This window comes from Anolis sagrei, chromosome 1 (genome assembly GCF_037176765.1).
Source record: "Anolis sagrei isolate rAnoSag1 chromosome 1, rAnoSag1.mat, whole genome shotgun sequence".
Classification (NCBI taxonomy): Eukaryota; Metazoa; Chordata; class Lepidosauria; order Squamata; family Dactyloidae; genus Anolis; species Anolis sagrei.
Window position 1 is genome coordinate 237,592,742 of NC_090021.1, and position 18,317 is coordinate 237,611,058.

General features: G+C 40.4%; 1 protein-coding gene across 1 annotated transcript in view; it reads left to right on the forward strand.

Annotated features, from left to right (window-relative positions):
- Nucleotides 1-18,000, forward strand: part of INCENP (inner centromere protein) — a 34,312-nt gene extending 16,312 nt beyond the window's left edge. Inside the window, exons 4-18 of the mRNA XM_060770474.2 lie at nt 782-1,548; nt 2,550-2,598; nt 3,026-3,059; nt 4,698-4,797; nt 7,101-7,152; nt 7,966-8,068; nt 8,151-8,288; nt 11,053-11,162; nt 11,241-11,361; nt 12,231-12,353; nt 13,485-13,660; nt 13,860-13,974; nt 14,364-14,447; nt 15,874-16,021; nt 17,715-18,000. Of these exons, the coding sequence (XP_060626457.2) occupies nt 782-1,548; nt 2,550-2,598; nt 3,026-3,059; nt 4,698-4,797; nt 7,101-7,152; nt 7,966-8,068; nt 8,151-8,288; nt 11,053-11,162; nt 11,241-11,361; nt 12,231-12,353; nt 13,485-13,660; nt 13,860-13,974; nt 14,364-14,447; nt 15,874-16,021; nt 17,715-17,920 (2,326 nt within the window). The 3' untranslated portion in view covers nt 17,921-18,000. The remainder of the gene's footprint in view (nt 1-781; nt 1,549-2,549; nt 2,599-3,025; nt 3,060-4,697; nt 4,798-7,100; nt 7,153-7,965; nt 8,069-8,150; nt 8,289-11,052; nt 11,163-11,240; nt 11,362-12,230; nt 12,354-13,484; nt 13,661-13,859; nt 13,975-14,363; nt 14,448-15,873; nt 16,022-17,714) is intronic.
- Nucleotides 18,001-18,317: the final 317 nt, after the last annotated feature.

Below are 18,317 nucleotides of genomic sequence, written 5' to 3' on the forward strand. Positions count from 1 at the left end.
CTTGGGCAACCAGAGTTGGAAACTTCACTTGTCTGTGGAAACCCACTAGGTGCTCTTGAGCAAATTACACACTTTCAATCTCAGGAAAGTGATGGCAAACTCCCTTTGGGGGAAAAATGTGATGGGGCCATATCAGGTACCCACACAAATCAGTGCTTCTGAAAACAACTTTGTACATATTGACTTGGGCATCAAATCTTAATGCCCCATTACAATTCCGTGTCGCACTGAAAATACCAAGTTCTAATCTGTCTGAAATTTCTTTGATCTTAGAAGGGTTCTGAAACTTACCTACTATCTGCAGTGAATTGAAAATTCTTCAATATATCTGTTATTTTTCTTGAAAAGAAAAGAAATAATAAAGAAGAAACAGTGACATAAGATGATGGTGCAACTGCCTCTCTTTTAAATATCTTGTTTTACATGTATAGAGCTTTCTGATACTATCAGTTCAGTTCTTCATGCATCAGATATCATGTGCAGAAGATGCCAGTAATGGAAAGTCTCATTCAAGTCTATACAAAACTTCCCATTTTGATCATAGTGAGAGGTATGGGTGATGTGTAATGTATGCGGCTGTGGGTTCATGATCATGTTGGGACTGACAACAGCAGGATTCTGTTAAGTTTCATATTGAATCCTGTATCAGTTCAATTAATGGGGAAAAAAATAAATCTAGATAAATAGAAGTTGGTACTACTTCCCTCATAATATCTACTAGCTTTACTCTGCAGTGAACTTGTATCCTATTATTTTTCTGACAGTGTCTTCCTTTTATTAGGTTATCAAAAAGAAATGGTAGCCAGGCATCTTCTAAACGAGGTCTGCAACACAAAACAGACCTGGACATTTCCAAAGGTGATACAGGGAATATCTCACCTTGTTGTCGTGTGACTAGGTCTCGGGCTGCCAGGTCAGCCAGGCCCTCGGAAGATTCTCTTAAGAACGCTACTGTTCCTTTGGCGAAAGGGAGGATACCACTGGTAGAAATCAGTGCTAATGAGAGGCACAGTGCTGAACTTCACTTCAGAAAATCTCCACCCCCAGAAAAAAAGGTTTCACTGAGCATCCAATCCCCATTGTTATCTCAAGAGTCCTCTACAAACAGAGAAAAACCTCTGTCCAGGGTGTCTTTGATTGTGATCCCAGATACTCCTGAAGCACAAATAAAAAAAGAGGGGCGAAGAGCTTCCAAACTGAAAATTGCTAATGGATCGGTTGCCAAAACCACTAAAAGTAAAGAACCCGTGACAAATGAGAAGATCGCATGTGCTCAGCAACAAGAAAATTTGCAGCCTTCTGATACGGAAGTCAAGCAGAACTTCAGTGAGGATCCATGGACGCCTCGAAAATCAAAAGGAAAACGTCAGTCAGTACGGCGAAGCCTAATAGGCAGGCCATCCCAGAACGGCAACATCTCTCTGGTTGCACGATGCTCACTAAGCGCTAAAAGGAAAAGAGCAGCCCGGCAATCGAAATCTCTTACCAAGACTATGTTGAAGCATAAAGCTTGCCAACAATCATCCAGTGCTTGTGGGCACTCAAGCTGTAAGTATGTACAGCATGAGATAGTATTACTTTTCTTTTTCTCTCCCCACCCCCCAAATTTTATCTGCCTGTCCATTGATGTGTTGAATCAAAATGCTGGGAAATTGAAATTGTTATGGCTGATGTTTTAGATAACCATGGATTTTTTTGAGGAAGGGACCCCTGTATTAAAATAATTTCTGACTCAGTTCAAGGTTTTTGAAGTGCTTTCGATAATAGAATAGATAATAGAAAACAAACAAAAAACTGTATGTGGGTACTTTTTTACAAAGCAAAGCCAGAAAGAATGATAAACACTGAAGAACTGAGCAGTGTCAAATGGGGATGGGGCATGTAACCCATACTTGTTAAGAAGCTTGTGGAACAAGGGAACCTTTAATTGGTCATAGAATAGGTAAGCCAGATTATCTAGGTAGAGCAACCCTATTTGCCAGTTCAGTTTTGTTCCTGCCTTCTCTCTTGGCATGCTGTGACTAGCCTCTGCTCTGGTTTTTTCCTTTGTTGTTTGATTTCCCTTTGTTCTATTTCCTCTCTATTCTTTCAAACAAGGAAACCCTTTTTGCCTCTGCCTCTCTAAAGTAGCCTCTTAAAGTTTTTTCCCCCCCTTATCATCCATTCACCCACTTCCTCCCTCATTTGTCTGGGTGGCCACATGGACGAGGAAAAATAAGGCTCTATGTGTGGAGTTGTTTCTGAAAAGTACCAAATCCATCTGAACAAATTTTACAGGAATTGAAAACACATACTGAGGATATGCAGTCTTTTTTTGTAAATTGCAATTTTCTAAGCCCTGTACCGAGCTAATGTGATATATGTTGACAGTTTTGATCTGTTCATAATATCCTGCTCCTAGTCAACAATGTGCTACCACCTGTAACTCATTTTCCAATTTATTTGGATTTGGTACTGTTGAAAAACAAACTCTACATATGGGTTACTTGTATTTTTATTGCATAGGCTATGTTGGAAATATAAACGTATTTATGTTCCTTGACTTATAGCTCCAGCAGCTGTGCATTCAGAAGATGAAGAAACAGCAACTGAATCTGTGTAAGTTGAATAAAATTTTCAAATTGCATCCAGAGTGGGCTGTCTACACTAAAACTGCTGGCAGCATTGCTCTACCCTCTTTGCAGCCTTTCCAAGCCAGCTCCACAAGCCGTGAAAGCAGAATAAAAGGGCTATAAGAGGGAGGGGAGCAAAGAGAAGTCCCGTTGGATGAACTAACAACATCTGCTTGTGCAGTGCTGAATGTAATCCTTTGACTTCTTGAGAGTTCCAAATTCCCACATGAAAACAGGACATTTGTTGCGCTTTTATAGGGCTTTGTGTAGTCTTAATACAGAATGTGGGTAAGAGTTTAGCTGACAATGCTGGCCACTTCATTTCATCGCTTTAATGTCTTTAGAGACAGAATGATAAAAAGAAAATTGTACTGTTTTATTTATGTATGTATGCTTATGTTTTTTCTCCCTAGGCCAGAGCTAGATCCTTCTTCTGATTCTCAAGAGGTAAGTTCTGAAAAGAGGAAAAGTAAAGCCTAAAGGTATATTTCTATATTGTACCTCCTTACCTAGAGGAATTAGAGTAATCTTATCGACTTTTTAATTACAAGCTTGGTAGATGAAGGGATTGCTGTGGATATAACATAACTTGATTTCAGTAAGGGCTTTGACAAGTGTCCCTTTGATATTCTCGTGAAGAAACAGTAAAATGTGGGCTAGACAATACTTCCCAATGGTTCCTCGTCACTCTGAAAAGAAGTGCCTAGTGTCATCCCACAGGTATCTGTCCTGGGCTATGCTATGGAATCATAGGAGTTGTACTGCAAGGTTTTTACCCTTCTCTGCCAAAGAGTGCTGCTGTCTCACCAAACTATAAATTCCAAGATTCAGTAGCATTGAACCATGGCAGTTAACATTTCAAACTGCCATCATTCTACAGTGTAGATGCATCTTGGACATAGAGCAACATTTCAAATTGAGGAAAACGGGCTGCCTAAACATTAGAATATGCTGGAGTTGTTCAACAGTAGCAATGGCTCTCTTAAAATATGGTGGAGTGGTTTAGGGAGCTGGGTATGTTTAGCTTGGAGAAGAGAAGGCTGAGGGGACATGTTAGCTATCTTTCAGTATTTGAAAGGTTGTCACATTGAAGACTGGGCTAGTTTGTTTTCTGCAGTTTTTGGAGACTAGGATATGGAGCAATGCATTCAAATTTCAGGAAAAATATTCTGCATAAACATGAAAAATTTCCTGACAGTATGACCTAGTTGGCAGTGGAATATTCTACCTGGGAGTGTTGTGGAGTCTCCTTCTCTGGAGATTTTTGAACAGGCTAGGTGGCCATTTTTGGGAGTGCTTTCATTGTGTCTTCCTGCATGGAATCGTAGAATAACAGATGGCAAAGGTTGGAGTGGTCTTTTCCAAGTATATATCCTATTGGGTTGTTGTAGGTTTTTCCGGGCTATATGGCCATGTTCTGGAGGCAATTTTTCTCCTGACGTTTCGCTTGCATCTATGGCAAGCATCCTCAGAGGTAGTGAGGTCTATTATCGTTATTGGAACAGGATTAATTTACGAGTTGATACATATACGTTTCTTCTGTCAAAGGCTGCTTCTTTAAAGTTGGCAAGCAAATATTCTACATAAATATTTTGTTTTTATGTATTATTACATATTATGTATTTTTATTTTTATGTATTATTACTATATATATGATTACTATATATAATATATATTATTATATATAGTAATAATAAGTATTATGTTTTTATGTGGTTGTTTTTATGATGCTAGCATCGTATGATGCTTTTGTTAGGCCGTCCTGAGTCCCCCTTCGGGGGGAGAATTGCAGTGGTGGTGCACCTGAAACCCACAGGTTAAATTAAGCCTGACAAGCCATTTGTCCTCTTGGTTCACTATAACTGCTGTCTGGGCGTCATGCAGCATTTGAGATTGTATTACATCTATCAGAAGTTCTCTAACTAGAAAACTCCCCTGAAATAGTATACAATATTTCTTCTTTTTTAGGGTTCCATGAACTTTTTATTTAAATGTAAAATTGTTTTTATTGCAAGGATTTGATCTGTCATAACAATGTTTTTACCCGTGTTTCTTTTTATATGTGAGAATGTGTTTGCCTTACAGCAGGCTATTGAAACCTTGAGAACGTCACTACATTCACAGAAGGCAAGCATGACTGCAAATCTCCAGGCTCAAGAAGATCAGCAAAAAGGAGAACACAAGGGTCAGTAGATTAGGAATAATGGGGTTCACTGAGTAACAGAGTATTAGTAACCTCCAGGCACCAGGATTCTTGAGCGATTTATGATATTGTAGTTAGGCCTATCTGCAATAGGCCTAACTACAAGAGTTTTGCACTACTGGCCTCCTATATAGGCCTAACTACAACATCATAAATCACTCAAGAATCCTGGCGTCTGGAGGTTGTCCCTTTCCATATTCCAGAGCCCAGTTCTCCCCCACCTTTGGGCAATTGAGTTTTCTGGCTGGTTCATCTGTCCTGTCCTCCCTTTTGGATCATGGCCATGTGCTCTGTGTCATAGTGGCTGGCTGACAGTTGTATGGCATGAGCTAGAGATCATGACATAAGCACTTAGGTAAAAGGATTACCGTATATACTCTAATATAAGCTGAGTTTTTCAGCCCTATTTTTGGGCTTAAAAAATCCCCCTTGGCTTATATTTGAGTCAAGCTGAGCAGTGGAGCCTGGGGGCTCCGAAGCCGGCTGGCCTTCACTTCCATGGAGTGGGCCGGAGGAGGTGGACGAATGGCAGTGGCAGAGGCAGTGGAGGCCGCAGGTGAGCCTTGCATCTCCTTTTTCAGCCTCGGGCCAGAGAAGTGGCTGGCGAGTGCACCTGCCGCCGCTTCCGGCGAGGCTACCTCGGGCCTCCGTTTGTAAGGAAGGAGGCAGCCTCGTTGGAAGGGGCAGCAGCAGGTGCGCTCGCCATCCACTTCACGCAGCTGGAGGTGGTCTCACCAAAAGCAAGGTTGTGTGGAGCTGGCTGCGAAGGGCAGCAGAAGCCAGCGCAGGCCTTTGCAGCCAGCGCAGGCTTCCACAGGTCTTCGCAGACACAGAAGGCAGGCAGGCTGCTGCAAGCGGAAGTCCTTCTCTGCTGCGTCCTCCGCTTGCTCCTGCAAAGGTGTGCGCCGGCGTGCGCAGTGAGAGGAGGATGCAGCGGAGAAGGACCTCCGCTTGCAGCAGCCTGCCTACCTGACTTCTGTGGCTGTGGAGGCCTGCAGAAGCCTGTGCTGGTTGCAAAGGACTGCACAGGCCTCCGCAGCCAGCTCCATTCAGCTTCCACTTGGCCTCGCTGCCTGCCTGCCTGCTTTCTGAGACCAGGAGGTGCCCTACTATGATTGTGCTTTTGCTGCATGAAGGAGGTTGGACAAGATCGCCTTTAGAACCCCCTTCCAAATCTATTATTATTAATATTAAGGCTGAATGGCCATCTGTCGGGGGTGCTTTGATTGCGCTTTCCTTGCATGAAGACGGAATGAAGGGGGTTGGCTTAGATGGCCTTTAGAGCTCCCTTCCAACTCTATTATTATTATTATTATTATTATTATTATTAAAGCTGGATGGCCATCTGTCAGGGGTGTCTTGTGCTTTCCCTGCATGAAGACAGAATGAAGAAGGTTGGACTAGATGGCCTTTAGAGCTCCCTTCCAATTCTATTATTACTATTATTATTAAAAATAATATTAATATTAAGGCTGAATGGCCATCTGTTGGGGGTGCTTTGATTGTGCTTTCCCTGCATGAAGGCAGAATGAAGGGGGTTGGACTAGATGGCTCTTTAGGGGCCTCTTCCAACTCTAGGATTCTATGAAAGGAGTCTTAGAACCACAAACTGAACATGAGACAATAGTGTGATGCTGCAGCTGAAAAGGCCAGTGCCGTTCTAGGCTGCATCAATAGAAACCTGCGAGAATTGCTTTTAATGATAATTATTTAATGTAACTGTTTATTTGAACTTATTCTACCATGTTTAGTATTGCCTTTTGTTTAATTTTTTTATAGTTTTTTTGTTTATATAGGCATTGTTGGAAGCCAGCCTGAGTCACCATTATTATAAAGTTACTGTTGATACCATATTGTTTTTGTTGACCCCCCTTTTCCACTTACATGGCTTGTTTATTGTTTTACTTTGGATTATGGCAAATATTCAAAACCATTTAACCTACTGATGTCTCAATTAATGTAATTTCAATAATAATGTATCTATTTTTTATTTTGAAATTTACCAGTAGCGGCTGCATTTCCCACCCTCGGCTTATACTCGAGTCAATAAGTTTGCCAGTTTTTTGTGATAAAATTAGGTGCATCGGCTTATATTTGGGTCGGCTTATACTCAAGTATATACGGTAAATCACCTTTTTGTAAAACCTCTATAAAAAAGTAAATTATAACCATATCTGTCCTGGCAATTACAAATGTTCATCTGCTTGATAATAGTTTTCACTTAACGCTTTTATCACATAAAATAGTTTAGAGATCACTAACTGTGGTTGCTTTTCTCTATGCAGTGGGAAGCCCTAAAAAGTGTGAAGAAATTCAAAAACAATCCCAGAACGTTGGGTATGTTCTTTTTTAACATTCGTATATTTACGTTTTTAACTATTGTTTGTATATATGCCTGTACATCTTTTAAGTACCTATGGATAAGACTGCCACATCCTTTCTACTTGTCTGTTACTAGGAGTAGGAAAAAAGCTTCATTGCTTGATGTCTCACATGAGTGACAAAATAGTACCCAGTCATACACAAGTTCAAAGTGTTGGTAGATAAGAGGAATTGAAGAACAGGGAAAGAAAAGAACGGGAAAAACATAAAACGGTATTCCACTTTGCAGTTGAGGAAGGGAGAATTTTCAGACTGGGTTACAAATAAGAGATCATGCCAAATTAGGTTCATGGATTCAAATGTACAAAATCCACATTGAACTGGATGATATGGCAGTGTGGACTCAGATAACCCAGGGCTCTTCCACACAGCCATATAACCCAGGATATCGTCAGAAAACCCCACAATATATGCTTTGAACTGGGTTATCTGGGTCCACACTGCCATATCATCCAGTTCAAAGAATATAATGTGGTATTTTATTCAGTTGTGTGAAAGGGCCCCCAGGTCAAAGCAGATATTATGGGATTATCTGCCTTGATATTCTGGGTTATACAGCTGTGTTGAAGGGCCCTTAGTGAAATCAAGGTATATCTTTGAGCTGACATCCTGCCTCACGATTCTTTTAAGACCCTCAAAGGACTCAGAAAGAAGCCAAAGGATGGAAGATGCTCAGTGCTTTCAAGAAGACTGGTGATAGAATACTGCACTGGTGTGTTCTGGATAATGAGCCTATCTTATTTTTTATACAAACCACTACATTTACAGGAGACAAGCAAGCTATAAAAGAGCACTTGGTGATATAGAGGATGAACAAGAGAATCTGTCTCCACCAAGAAAAAAGGTTCCGTCTCCTTATCTTGCGAGCAAGGTGAGACAAGCATTGTATCCTAGAGAGTATGCTAAGTCTGATAATGGTTTCCCAGGGACTGATTATATTTTGTACTCTTTAGGTCGTCCGTCCATTCAAGACATTTTTGCACACAGTGCAAAAGAACCAAATGCTTATGGGAACCCCATGCTCTGTGAGCCGAAACAGTACAGTAAAATCATTCCTCAAGCAAAACACTCCTTTAAGGACCACTCCCCAGGTAACATGAGAATCTTTATAGGTGTATAGGGGGAGAACCTGAACTAAAAATTTATCTGCTCAGGTGTAGAAGCGCAGGGAGGAAAGTAATAACAAATTGCCAGGGGGATTCTTGGGATGGATTGCAGGACCAATCCATGATGGCTGGGTTTTCCCTATGTGCCAAACTTAACTGGCAAGAGCTCGATGTTCTGTTATCACTATTATGTTTTTTTTTCCATCTTGCAAGAGTCTTCAGACTTAACAGGCATTTTTTTCTTCCGTTTCATCTAAAAAATCAAACAATGAAGAGGTTGGGGGATGTATGCAGGCAAATGCAGACTAAATAATAAAATTTTATTTAAATTCCTGTCTTTTGCCCTTTTAAAGAAAAACTTGATTGGGTTTAGGCATGAGGTCGGGAGGAAGCAGTGTGCAACTGACAGAATATTAGGCAAAGGGACTGATTCATTTTAATTATATTTTATTTATGAGACCAAATGATCAAAATGTGCACATTGATTTGAACTATTTCATCATATCATTAAGATTCGGGCATTTTTGTGTTTAATTTGCGGACTATGTATTCAGCATCCCAGCATAAGTCTCTTGAAAGTGGTGAAGTCCATTGCTGCTCCTTGGGTTAACAGAATGCTAGTGCAGGTCTTATCAAGTGTAGATAAAGGTACAGTTGACCCAGCAAAGCTTTGTAGCAGTAGGGTGGGATGCTCGTTGCAAGTCTATTTCGGTCATATTGTTAACAATAGATACTGAGTAGAACTAGGAAGAAGATTTCAAAGGTATTAACTATATCACAATTTTCTCTTCATACAGGGAGGGTTTGTTGTAAGTAACAAGATTGATCTTAGATTAGATGTGTTTGCACATAATTAACAGTGTGTCATCTAATGGCATCCCTAACATGCATAGCAACATCCATCCTTTGAAGGGGCTGCCTGGCATTTATTGAAAGAGCCACCTGACTTTTGCAACAAACCTTACTAAAATGTAGACTGTACTTGCACGATTTCTAGTAGTATTCCACTGTTTTCCCAGTTTTATACAAGAATCTTGGGCATATCGTTTCAGAATGTGATCATTCATATTTATCATTTCATTCATCCAGTACTTCGGTTTAGTTACACTAATCATTTAATTTAATTTAGATTAGAAGGATCAAGACAGGCAACAAAGTGCCAAAGAGAACCTAGTATATTACTAAACATGGCTTCCAGGAGCTTTGTTGCCTTTTTAGATCTTGTCCATTTTATTTTCATAATTTAGCTGTTTCATAGCTCATTTTAGTCCAGATCAAGCCATCTAACAGTTTCTACCTGAACTAAACATGTCAAAAAAGGAGGAGGAAAATAATGTTGGACAGTGCGTATTCTGCATATTTACTTAGAAGTAAGCCCCATAGACTTCAGTGAGACTTTTTCACCACTTAATAAATGTGCTAGACACCATCCTCAATGTAACAGTTGTATTCAGCAGGTGTCTGCTTAGTTAGAAAGAAAACCCTGGCAGGGAAGTTTTTCAAGTTACTGACAGAACTAATATTGGTGATTCCATTTTATGTCAAGTTGTTTTGCTTATAGGCCCCAGTAGAGATGTTAGAGTCTATGTGTTGACAGGTTTGAGACCAGAAAAATAAGCTTAAGAAAAATGTTCCCACTTCAAAAGGACTAATGGATCAATGTCCCATCTCACATTACTAGATTTGATTGACACATTTTGTGTGTGTGTGTGTGTGTGTGTGTGTGTGTGTGTGTGTGAGAAGCGACTTGAGAAATTGCAAGTTGCTTCTGGTTTGAGAGAATTGGCCGTCTGCAAGTAGGTTGCCCTGGGGACACTCAGATGTTTGATGCTTTACCATTCTTGTGGGGAGGCTTCTCTCATGTCTGCATGGGGAGCTGGAGCTGACAGAAGGAGCTCAACCCACTTTCCCCAGATTTGAATCACTGACCTATCGGTCAGCAGTCCTGCCAGCACAAGGGTTTAACCCATTCTGCCACTGGAGGCTCCGATTGATACTTATATCAATTGATACTTATATTTCTTTGAAAGAGCAGACCAGAAAGAAGGTTGTAAGGCCTGATATTGCTTTCCAATTTACTGGTCTCTTTAAGTTAATGAAACTTCTCTGGTTTGATCTATGCCTATTTGGGCTCAGGCTTTGTCCTTCTGCAGTAAGTTTGTTGGCCAGTTCAAATCAATTTGTGAAAATCCCTCCTCTTTAAATGAACTCAGGACTTCGTATTTGCACGTGCTACTTGGGAAGCAATGAACAACCCTTTCTAACACTGAGACTTCATTCTCTTCCTCTTCTTTTATGCTCCTTAGTGTATGTGTGGCATCTTGGCAGAGGATTTCCTATTTAGGAAAGAGGTGTTGTGATGACAGGTGGCAGAACATAATCTTTTTCAAGTGGCAAAGCAATGCTTTGAGAAAATATCCAGAAATGACTGTCACTTTGAAAATCCAATGTGCATCCTACCCCAGCACATGGAAAAGGTTACTGGGATTGAGATTGGTCACATTGACCTGTCACATTGGCAGTCTTGTTCTTGGAAAACATTGCAGTGACACTGGGGTTCCTTCTGGTTGCTGTTTCACCTTAGTTATCATAGCCAATGTCACTGTTAAATGCATTTGCCACAAAGGAAAGTGGGGGGGGGGGACCCTTCTTTCCTTGACTAGAACTGCAGTTGAGTTGGTTGGCTTTTACCCATTGGACCAAGCACACCTATGATGGTGTGTGCTAATATGAGTTCTGTGTTGTGTAGGAAAAGGAGAGGCAACGGCTGGAAAATCTTAGGAAAAAGGAAGAAGCTGAAAAATATCGAAAACAGAAACTGGAAGAACAGAAGAGGAAGCAACAAGAAGAGATGAGGCGGTATGTGAGTGCTTCCAGTTGCTCTTTTCCCAGTTTGTCTTAGGGTCCATTTCTAAGTGGAGTTTAATGTGCCCTCAGGAAACGTGAAGAGCGCCTTCGCAAGGCGCAGCAGACTCGAGAGCGGGCAGAACAGAAGGAGGAAGAGAAGAAAAAGCGGCTTGAGCAAAAGCTGGCTCAACATGAGGAGAAAAATGAAAAGGTAAGTCTGAATGTATCCACAAGGTTTTTTGGGAAGGTAGCTAATAGAACATAGCTAACACGTTGGTGAAGCATTGTGGCGTTTCTTAACACACTCTTAACCCTAAGGGAGCTTTTACATTATCAAGACTTGTATTCCAAATGTTAGGATACAATTCTCTTACCAATTTATTGAACTACTCCTCTGTGATGGTAATATCTGTTTAGGCAGTAGATCTGAGGACAGTTGGTCCTCCATATTTGCAGGCTTATTTTTTCAGATTTGATTATTTGTGGACTTGTTAAATGTGTTCTCTCTGGGAATCTCTTTGAGTTCTTCTATTCTACTGCCGAGCTCTGACAAAAATTGGCCATAGAGTCACTCTGGAGGTCATAGAGGTTGCTAGAGGGGTATTCTCTCAGATAGAATAGTGGATTTCTTTATTCCCACTTTTGCAGGTGTCCTGTGCTCCCAAATCCCATGAAAGTGGAGTGCCTATTGTAGTCTTGCTATTCAAAATTATTAAAGAGTTCAGATTTGTGAGTCTGGTATTAAAGAGGCATATACACAATGCAATGAAACAAAGTCTATAAGGAAAGGAAATGTTCCTCATAAATGGCCAAAAGATGACTAACCAAGAGTCCAGCTGATATGATGTCTTAAGTGCCAATTCTGTGGAGACCCAGATTCTGCCATGCAACTCCGCCCCACTGAGACTAATCATAGAGTTCGAAGAGACCTTGTGGGCCATCCAGTCCCACCCCATGCCAAGAAACAGGAAAGTCACTGCCTGTCCATTGACCAGCCTACAGTGTAGTCATCTGGAAGGGGAGAGAATCATTAAACTCATTTAAGGAAAGATGTGGGGTGTAAATACATCAATATTCTAGGTGCGAGAGGAAAAATTAGCAGAAGACAAGGCTAAGAAGAAAGTGGCTGCTAAGAAGCTGGAGGAAATTGAAGCCCGGCGCAAACAGGAGGAAGAAGCCCGCAAGCAGAAAGCTCTGCAGCTGGTAAGGTGAAGGGCATGGGATGTCCTCCAGAGACAAGGGGTCAAGGAGGAAATAAACTTTCTTGTAGAGCAGAGTTGAGACTCATACAGCCTTCCAGCTGTGGGGCTACAAATCTCATCAGTCCTAATCAGTAGTGAATAATGCTATTGAACATCTGGAAGGCTGCATGATTCTTATGCTTCCGTAGAGGCCCACTGCAATCACAAAAGTTTTGCAAAAATATTCAATGAATCTTCTCATGTTGCCAGGGGTCTACCTTGTTTAGGTAGAGATGAATCAAAACTCCCAGTTTTAACAAACAGTTTAATTAAAACAGCACTTACTTGCTGGCTGTTTTTATAGTCCAAAATATAAAACACAAAGATAGCACGTAGCTACAGAATAAACAAAAACTGATAGCAAAAATAACTTCGTAGTCAAAAGGGTCCAGTCCAATGGTCAAATGCCAAACAAAGTCCAGGGATCAAGAGTCTATACCATAGTCAAAAGCCAGTACAGGAGACAGGTCAGGATACTGAAAAATCCAACAGACCTGGGGGAAAACCAGCAACATCCATCACCAAAATGCAACAGATACTTTACTTCCAAGGCTCACTCCTTATATCCACAAACACCCAGCTGCAACCTATCTCTTGCATACCTCCACCCTTAATTGCTTTCACCCATGAACTCTTATTTACATATTACAAAACCCTTTACAACTAATACTTACATTAACCCATCCATCACCAAGTGCCAGGTCTACCACCATCAACTATGGAACATATGACACTATTAAATATTACGTAACTTTGATTAAACTTTATTGCTGTTTTAAGCCTGTTTTTTCACAACACTTTTGTAAGATTCTTCAGGGGAAATGTATGTCTTGTGGTTCAGTTGCACTTTGACATAAAAAGGCAGGCAATTTGGCTTGTGTTTGAAAAACGCAAAGTTTTTCTCAGTTTAATTATATGAATATATTTCAGGTTCAGTAGTGAACCTTTTCAAAGGTTAACCTGACATAACAAACATGTTATGTGGACTTGTGGAAATTTGGCGCAGACCTTCATCTGATTCGTTGTCTTGGACCACTTGGCTAGGCTCTTGGCTGCATGACGCCCACTTGGAGTGTAACCTCTTCTTTCTTAGGAGGAGGAGGAACGTAGGCATAGGGAGCTTATGCAGAAGAGGAAAGAGGAGGAGGAGCAGGAGAAAGCACGAAAGGCTGCAGAGCAGCGCCAGGCAGAACTAGAGAGGAAGAAAAATTTGGCTGCTGAGAGAGAACTGCAGAAGAAGAAGGAGCAGGAAAAGCTGCAGGCGCAACGGTAAGGACAGAAGGGCCAAGAAGGCTTTCACTTATTTTGTGATGTCTTGGGCCCCATTGCATGCATCATTTTTAAAGAGTGTGGCCAAACCTTTGAAGAATGAAGCCTCAGAGATGTGTAATTATACGTGGTGGTGTCACTCCGCCCACCGCATTCCTCCTTTTCCATTCAGATAGTAATGGAGCTTGTCTGTTTGTAGGGAATATGAACGACAAGAGAAAGAGAAGGCAGCACACTTGCAGAAAGAAGTTATAGCAGCAGCGAAAGAGAAGGAGCGTCTCAGAAAAGAGGAAGAGGAGAACAAAAGGAAAAGGGTGAGATGCTTGTCAGCCTCAGAGTGATTGTCTTACTTGCTTTCGTTGTCATATTGAAAAAAAATTAAAGTTGTGAAAAACAGGTAGGAAAATGTAGGCCTACCGGGGGGAGTGTTAGCCTCTCTGTCCTTGAAACATGAATGAGAATAGAGCCCATCCCCCCCAAATTGGTAAAATCACTACCCAAAGGTTTAAAGAGCCCAGCCTCAAAGGTGACCCAAAAAAGTAAAAGAAAAGAAAAAAGTTATAATTTCATTTTTGTACAATTCTCAAGCAAGATAACCTTGCAGTCAATAGGAAATTGGCCTTCTTGCCCTTTATTTTACTACCTGTGAGCTTGTAGCGAGTGCCTTTTACTAACATTGTGTGGCCTTTTCTTTTTCAAAAAGGAACAGTTGAATCAAGAAGAGGAACAACAGGCTGCAGAGACCAAGACTGCTGACAGACAATTGAATGTGACGGTGGATATTGAGGTGAGTTCTGAAAAACAGACATCAGAAGTTGGAAGAGGTGATCACCCTATGAACTTGTTCAGTGAAGAAATAGGTACTGTACAAGGGCAGAGGGCTGTGCATACAAGCAGGTAACCTCCAATACATTTTTGAATTTGACTGACAAATTGTATTTAACATTATTCCATACCAGAAAAGACCCACACAGTTTTGGAAACAACATCCAGTCTGCCTCCTAAAAAAACCAACACAACAAAAAGCATTTTAAGCATACTATATTACCTAGTAAGGGCTGCGGTGGCGCTAAGCGTAAGGTCAGTGATTTTAACCTGCTGGACTAGGTGAGCTCCTGCTGTTAGCCCCAGCTTCTGCCAATCTAACAGTTCAAAACATGCTAATGTGAGAAGATCACATGCAGTTGCTCCATGCAGTCACGCCGGCCACATGACCTTGGAGGCTTCTACGGACAACGTTGACTCTTCAGCTTAGAAATTGAGATGAGCACCACCCCTAGAGTTGGGCTCGACTAGACTTAATGTCAAAGGGTTTACCTCTACATTTTACCTTTATATTTCCTTGTATTTTCTTTCATCTGATTGAAACTTTCTCTTTTTTTCTTTTGATATTTGTTCCCTAATTATTTTGCTCTGCAAATTTCTTCACACACCATATCCTGTAGTAACTCTTTAGGAACCGAAAGGGTGTGCCCCATCCATGTGGTAGGGGGCAACACTACACAGACTTTCCTAAACCGAAAATGTCATGTGCTCATTTTGTCTATATGATCATTCTCTCAGTGCTACTTGAACAGTATTAAAACATGAATTCAATTCCATTAATGTCATTGAACTGGGACAAACTGCATGTAGTAATTGGCTTATGGAACAAGAATACTACTAGCTGGCTACCTATAAAGATTGTGTATAAAGTCTCTAAAAGAAGATCTGAATGTTCGGAGCATTAAAAGACACATCTTTCAACACACACACAAGCACAAAAAATTAGCAATATCCAGCACAATGTGTAAGATGCCTTACATAGTCATTCATTAATTACCTGTTGGAATAGAAAATACTTTTATTTGCCTTTAAAAAGAGAGTAGAGGGGGTGTCAGTCTAACTTGTGTGATTTACATTGGAATGTATTTTAATCATGTTTACTATGTATTAATTTTAATTCAAGTTATTTTAAGTTAACACATGTTTTTAAGGCACTGCACAGGGGCCACATGTAAGCCGCCTTGAGTCCCCCTTGGGGTAGAGAAAGGCAGGATATAAATAAGGTAAATAAATAAATAACTTTACTGGAAGAGAGAATAAATTGCTTACTATCTGAAAAATGATGGAACCTCTCTTCAGAAGCATACTTGAGAGTCTACCATGTTGCTACAACTTATCTAAGTGCATCTGGTCTTAAATCTAGTAATCAAATGTTATTTTCTGTCCAGAACTCACCTTGTAATTCATATGAGATGACACCACAGAGCCACAAGCAACCCAAGATTAACATTAACGATTATGGGATGGATTTGAATAGTGATGACTCAACAGATGATGAAAGCCAACCCCGCAAGCCGATCCCTGCATGGGCCTCCGGTATGTTTTTAATTCATCTGGTACTCTTATTTACATGGTGGTGGAGAACTCCCTATTTTATTGTTGCTGCCACAATCTGGTGATAGATTCATAGAGGGTTTGTCTACCAACTGACATTTGCCATGAAATCAAAGTGGGATCTCAGTATATTATATCACTGAGTGACAGATATGGAGGCATTTGTCTTGACAGCTTTCTGGAACCATGTGTGGGCTCAATGAGTATTCAGTGTGATCCAGAGCATTTTTAATGTTTAAATGTATGAGTTTCCCAGTCTAGGCTTAACAATGCTTACTTGGAAGAAAATCTGAATTTACTGAATGTAATATGAGAATTTAGATAAGATAGTTTTTTAGATAACTCCCAGAAACTTCATAACCATGACCTCTAGCTCTGTTTAGGGTATTCTAAAGACTACAACCTTAGCTAATAAGAATATATAAACATGCATTTCTCATGGATTCTTATACATGTTATGCTTGAAATTTGCTCTTGTAATCTATTAGTGGTGTGCTTTTTTTCTTTTTCAAAATTTTCAAAACAATTGAGAAAGGGCTAGAATGCATTATGGCTTTGGGGATTTTACATGCATGTGTTCATTTCTTAATGTCAAATTCTGAAATGCGTTGTAAGAATTGTTACATAGTATTTTCAACTCCTACACATGACTCCAGGACACATGAAAAGGGTGCAATCCATTAAGTCTGTTTCTCCTACAGACCAAATCAATTCAATCTGCACAGGCATTTTCCTTTGCTTCTAGCAATGATTCTCTAACACAGTGTTTTTCAACCTGTGGGTCGCGAGGGGGGGGGGGGGTTTCGGAGGGGCCACCAAAGACCATCAGAAATGGGCTCTTTGATTGTAGGTGAACTATAAATCCCAGCAACTATAACTCCCAAATGTCAATGTATATTTTCCCCAAACTCCACCAGTGTTCACATTTGGGCATATTGAGTATTCATGCCAAGTTTGGTCCAGATCTATCATTGTTTGAGTCCATAGTGCTCTCTGGATTTATGTGAACTATAACTCCAAAACTCAAGGTCAATGCCCACCAAATCCTTCCAGTATTTCTGTTGGTCATGGGAGTTCTGTGTGCCAAGTTTGGTTCAATTCCTTTGTTGGTGGAGTTCAGAATGCTCTTTGATTGTAGGTGAACTATAAATCCCAGCAACTATAACTCCCAAATGACAAATCAGTCCTTCCGCAACCCCATCAGTATTCAAATTTGGGCATATTGGGTATTTGGTCCAGTGAATGAAGATACATCCTGCATATCAGATATTTACTTTACGATTCATAGCTAGCAAAATTAAAGTTATGAAAATAATATTATGGTTGGGGGTCACCACAACATGAGGAACTGTATCAAGGGGTTGCGGCATTAGGAAGGTTGAGAACCACTACTCTAATATTTAGGATGGAAGTAGTGTCCCAGTGTTATGGCAACTGTGATTTTCAGTCAAACCTGCACATTCTTTGTGACTTCAGTCTTGGTTGTCATTGCAGCCTTCTGTGTCAAACTGACTTGAGGGCAAAAGGACAAACTTGTTTTCTAAACTAGCTGGGGAAAAGAGAGTTCATTCTTCCTTGCAAATCTGTGCCACCCCCTTTTAAGAGTTCTGAAATAATATAGCATGCATCTTAGATAAATAATTTCCAATGCTAGTAATTCTGTCTTGTCTTCTAGGAAATCAACTCAGCCAAGCAATCATTCACCAATATTTCAATCCACCGAATGTCAAGAGGTTTTTTGGTGTTGTGAGAAGTCCCAACCTGGAAGAAATCTTCTATAAGAGCAAACCACGCTATTTTAAACGCACCAGTTCTGCAGTATGGAACTCTCCACCAATTCCCGGTGGCAAATCTGTAGCATCTAATTTCAAGAGATGGTGATACATTTCAGAGCTGTTTGATATTTTACATGTGTAACTGTTTTTCCTTATAATATTAATAAATGTTTTATATTCAAAACACTTAAGGTTGTGTCTCTATTTGTGAGAGGAGGAGAAAAGGGGCTTTCTGTCTAAATTGCATCCTTGTATTTTCAGGGATAAGTAACTAAAAACAGTATTTATTATGACCCAAATTCAGTTCATTTAGGATATACGAAAGTATCTGATTAGTAGATGTCTTGTGACCAGCTTTGGAGCATTTACATCTCCAAATTTAACCCTTAGCATGGGTTGATAGAGAAAAACTAGAGTAAATATCCAACTCTACCATTTTAACAGAAGGACAGCAAAGTAGTTAATTAGCTTAATTAAGAAAAATACATACCCATTCACCCCAC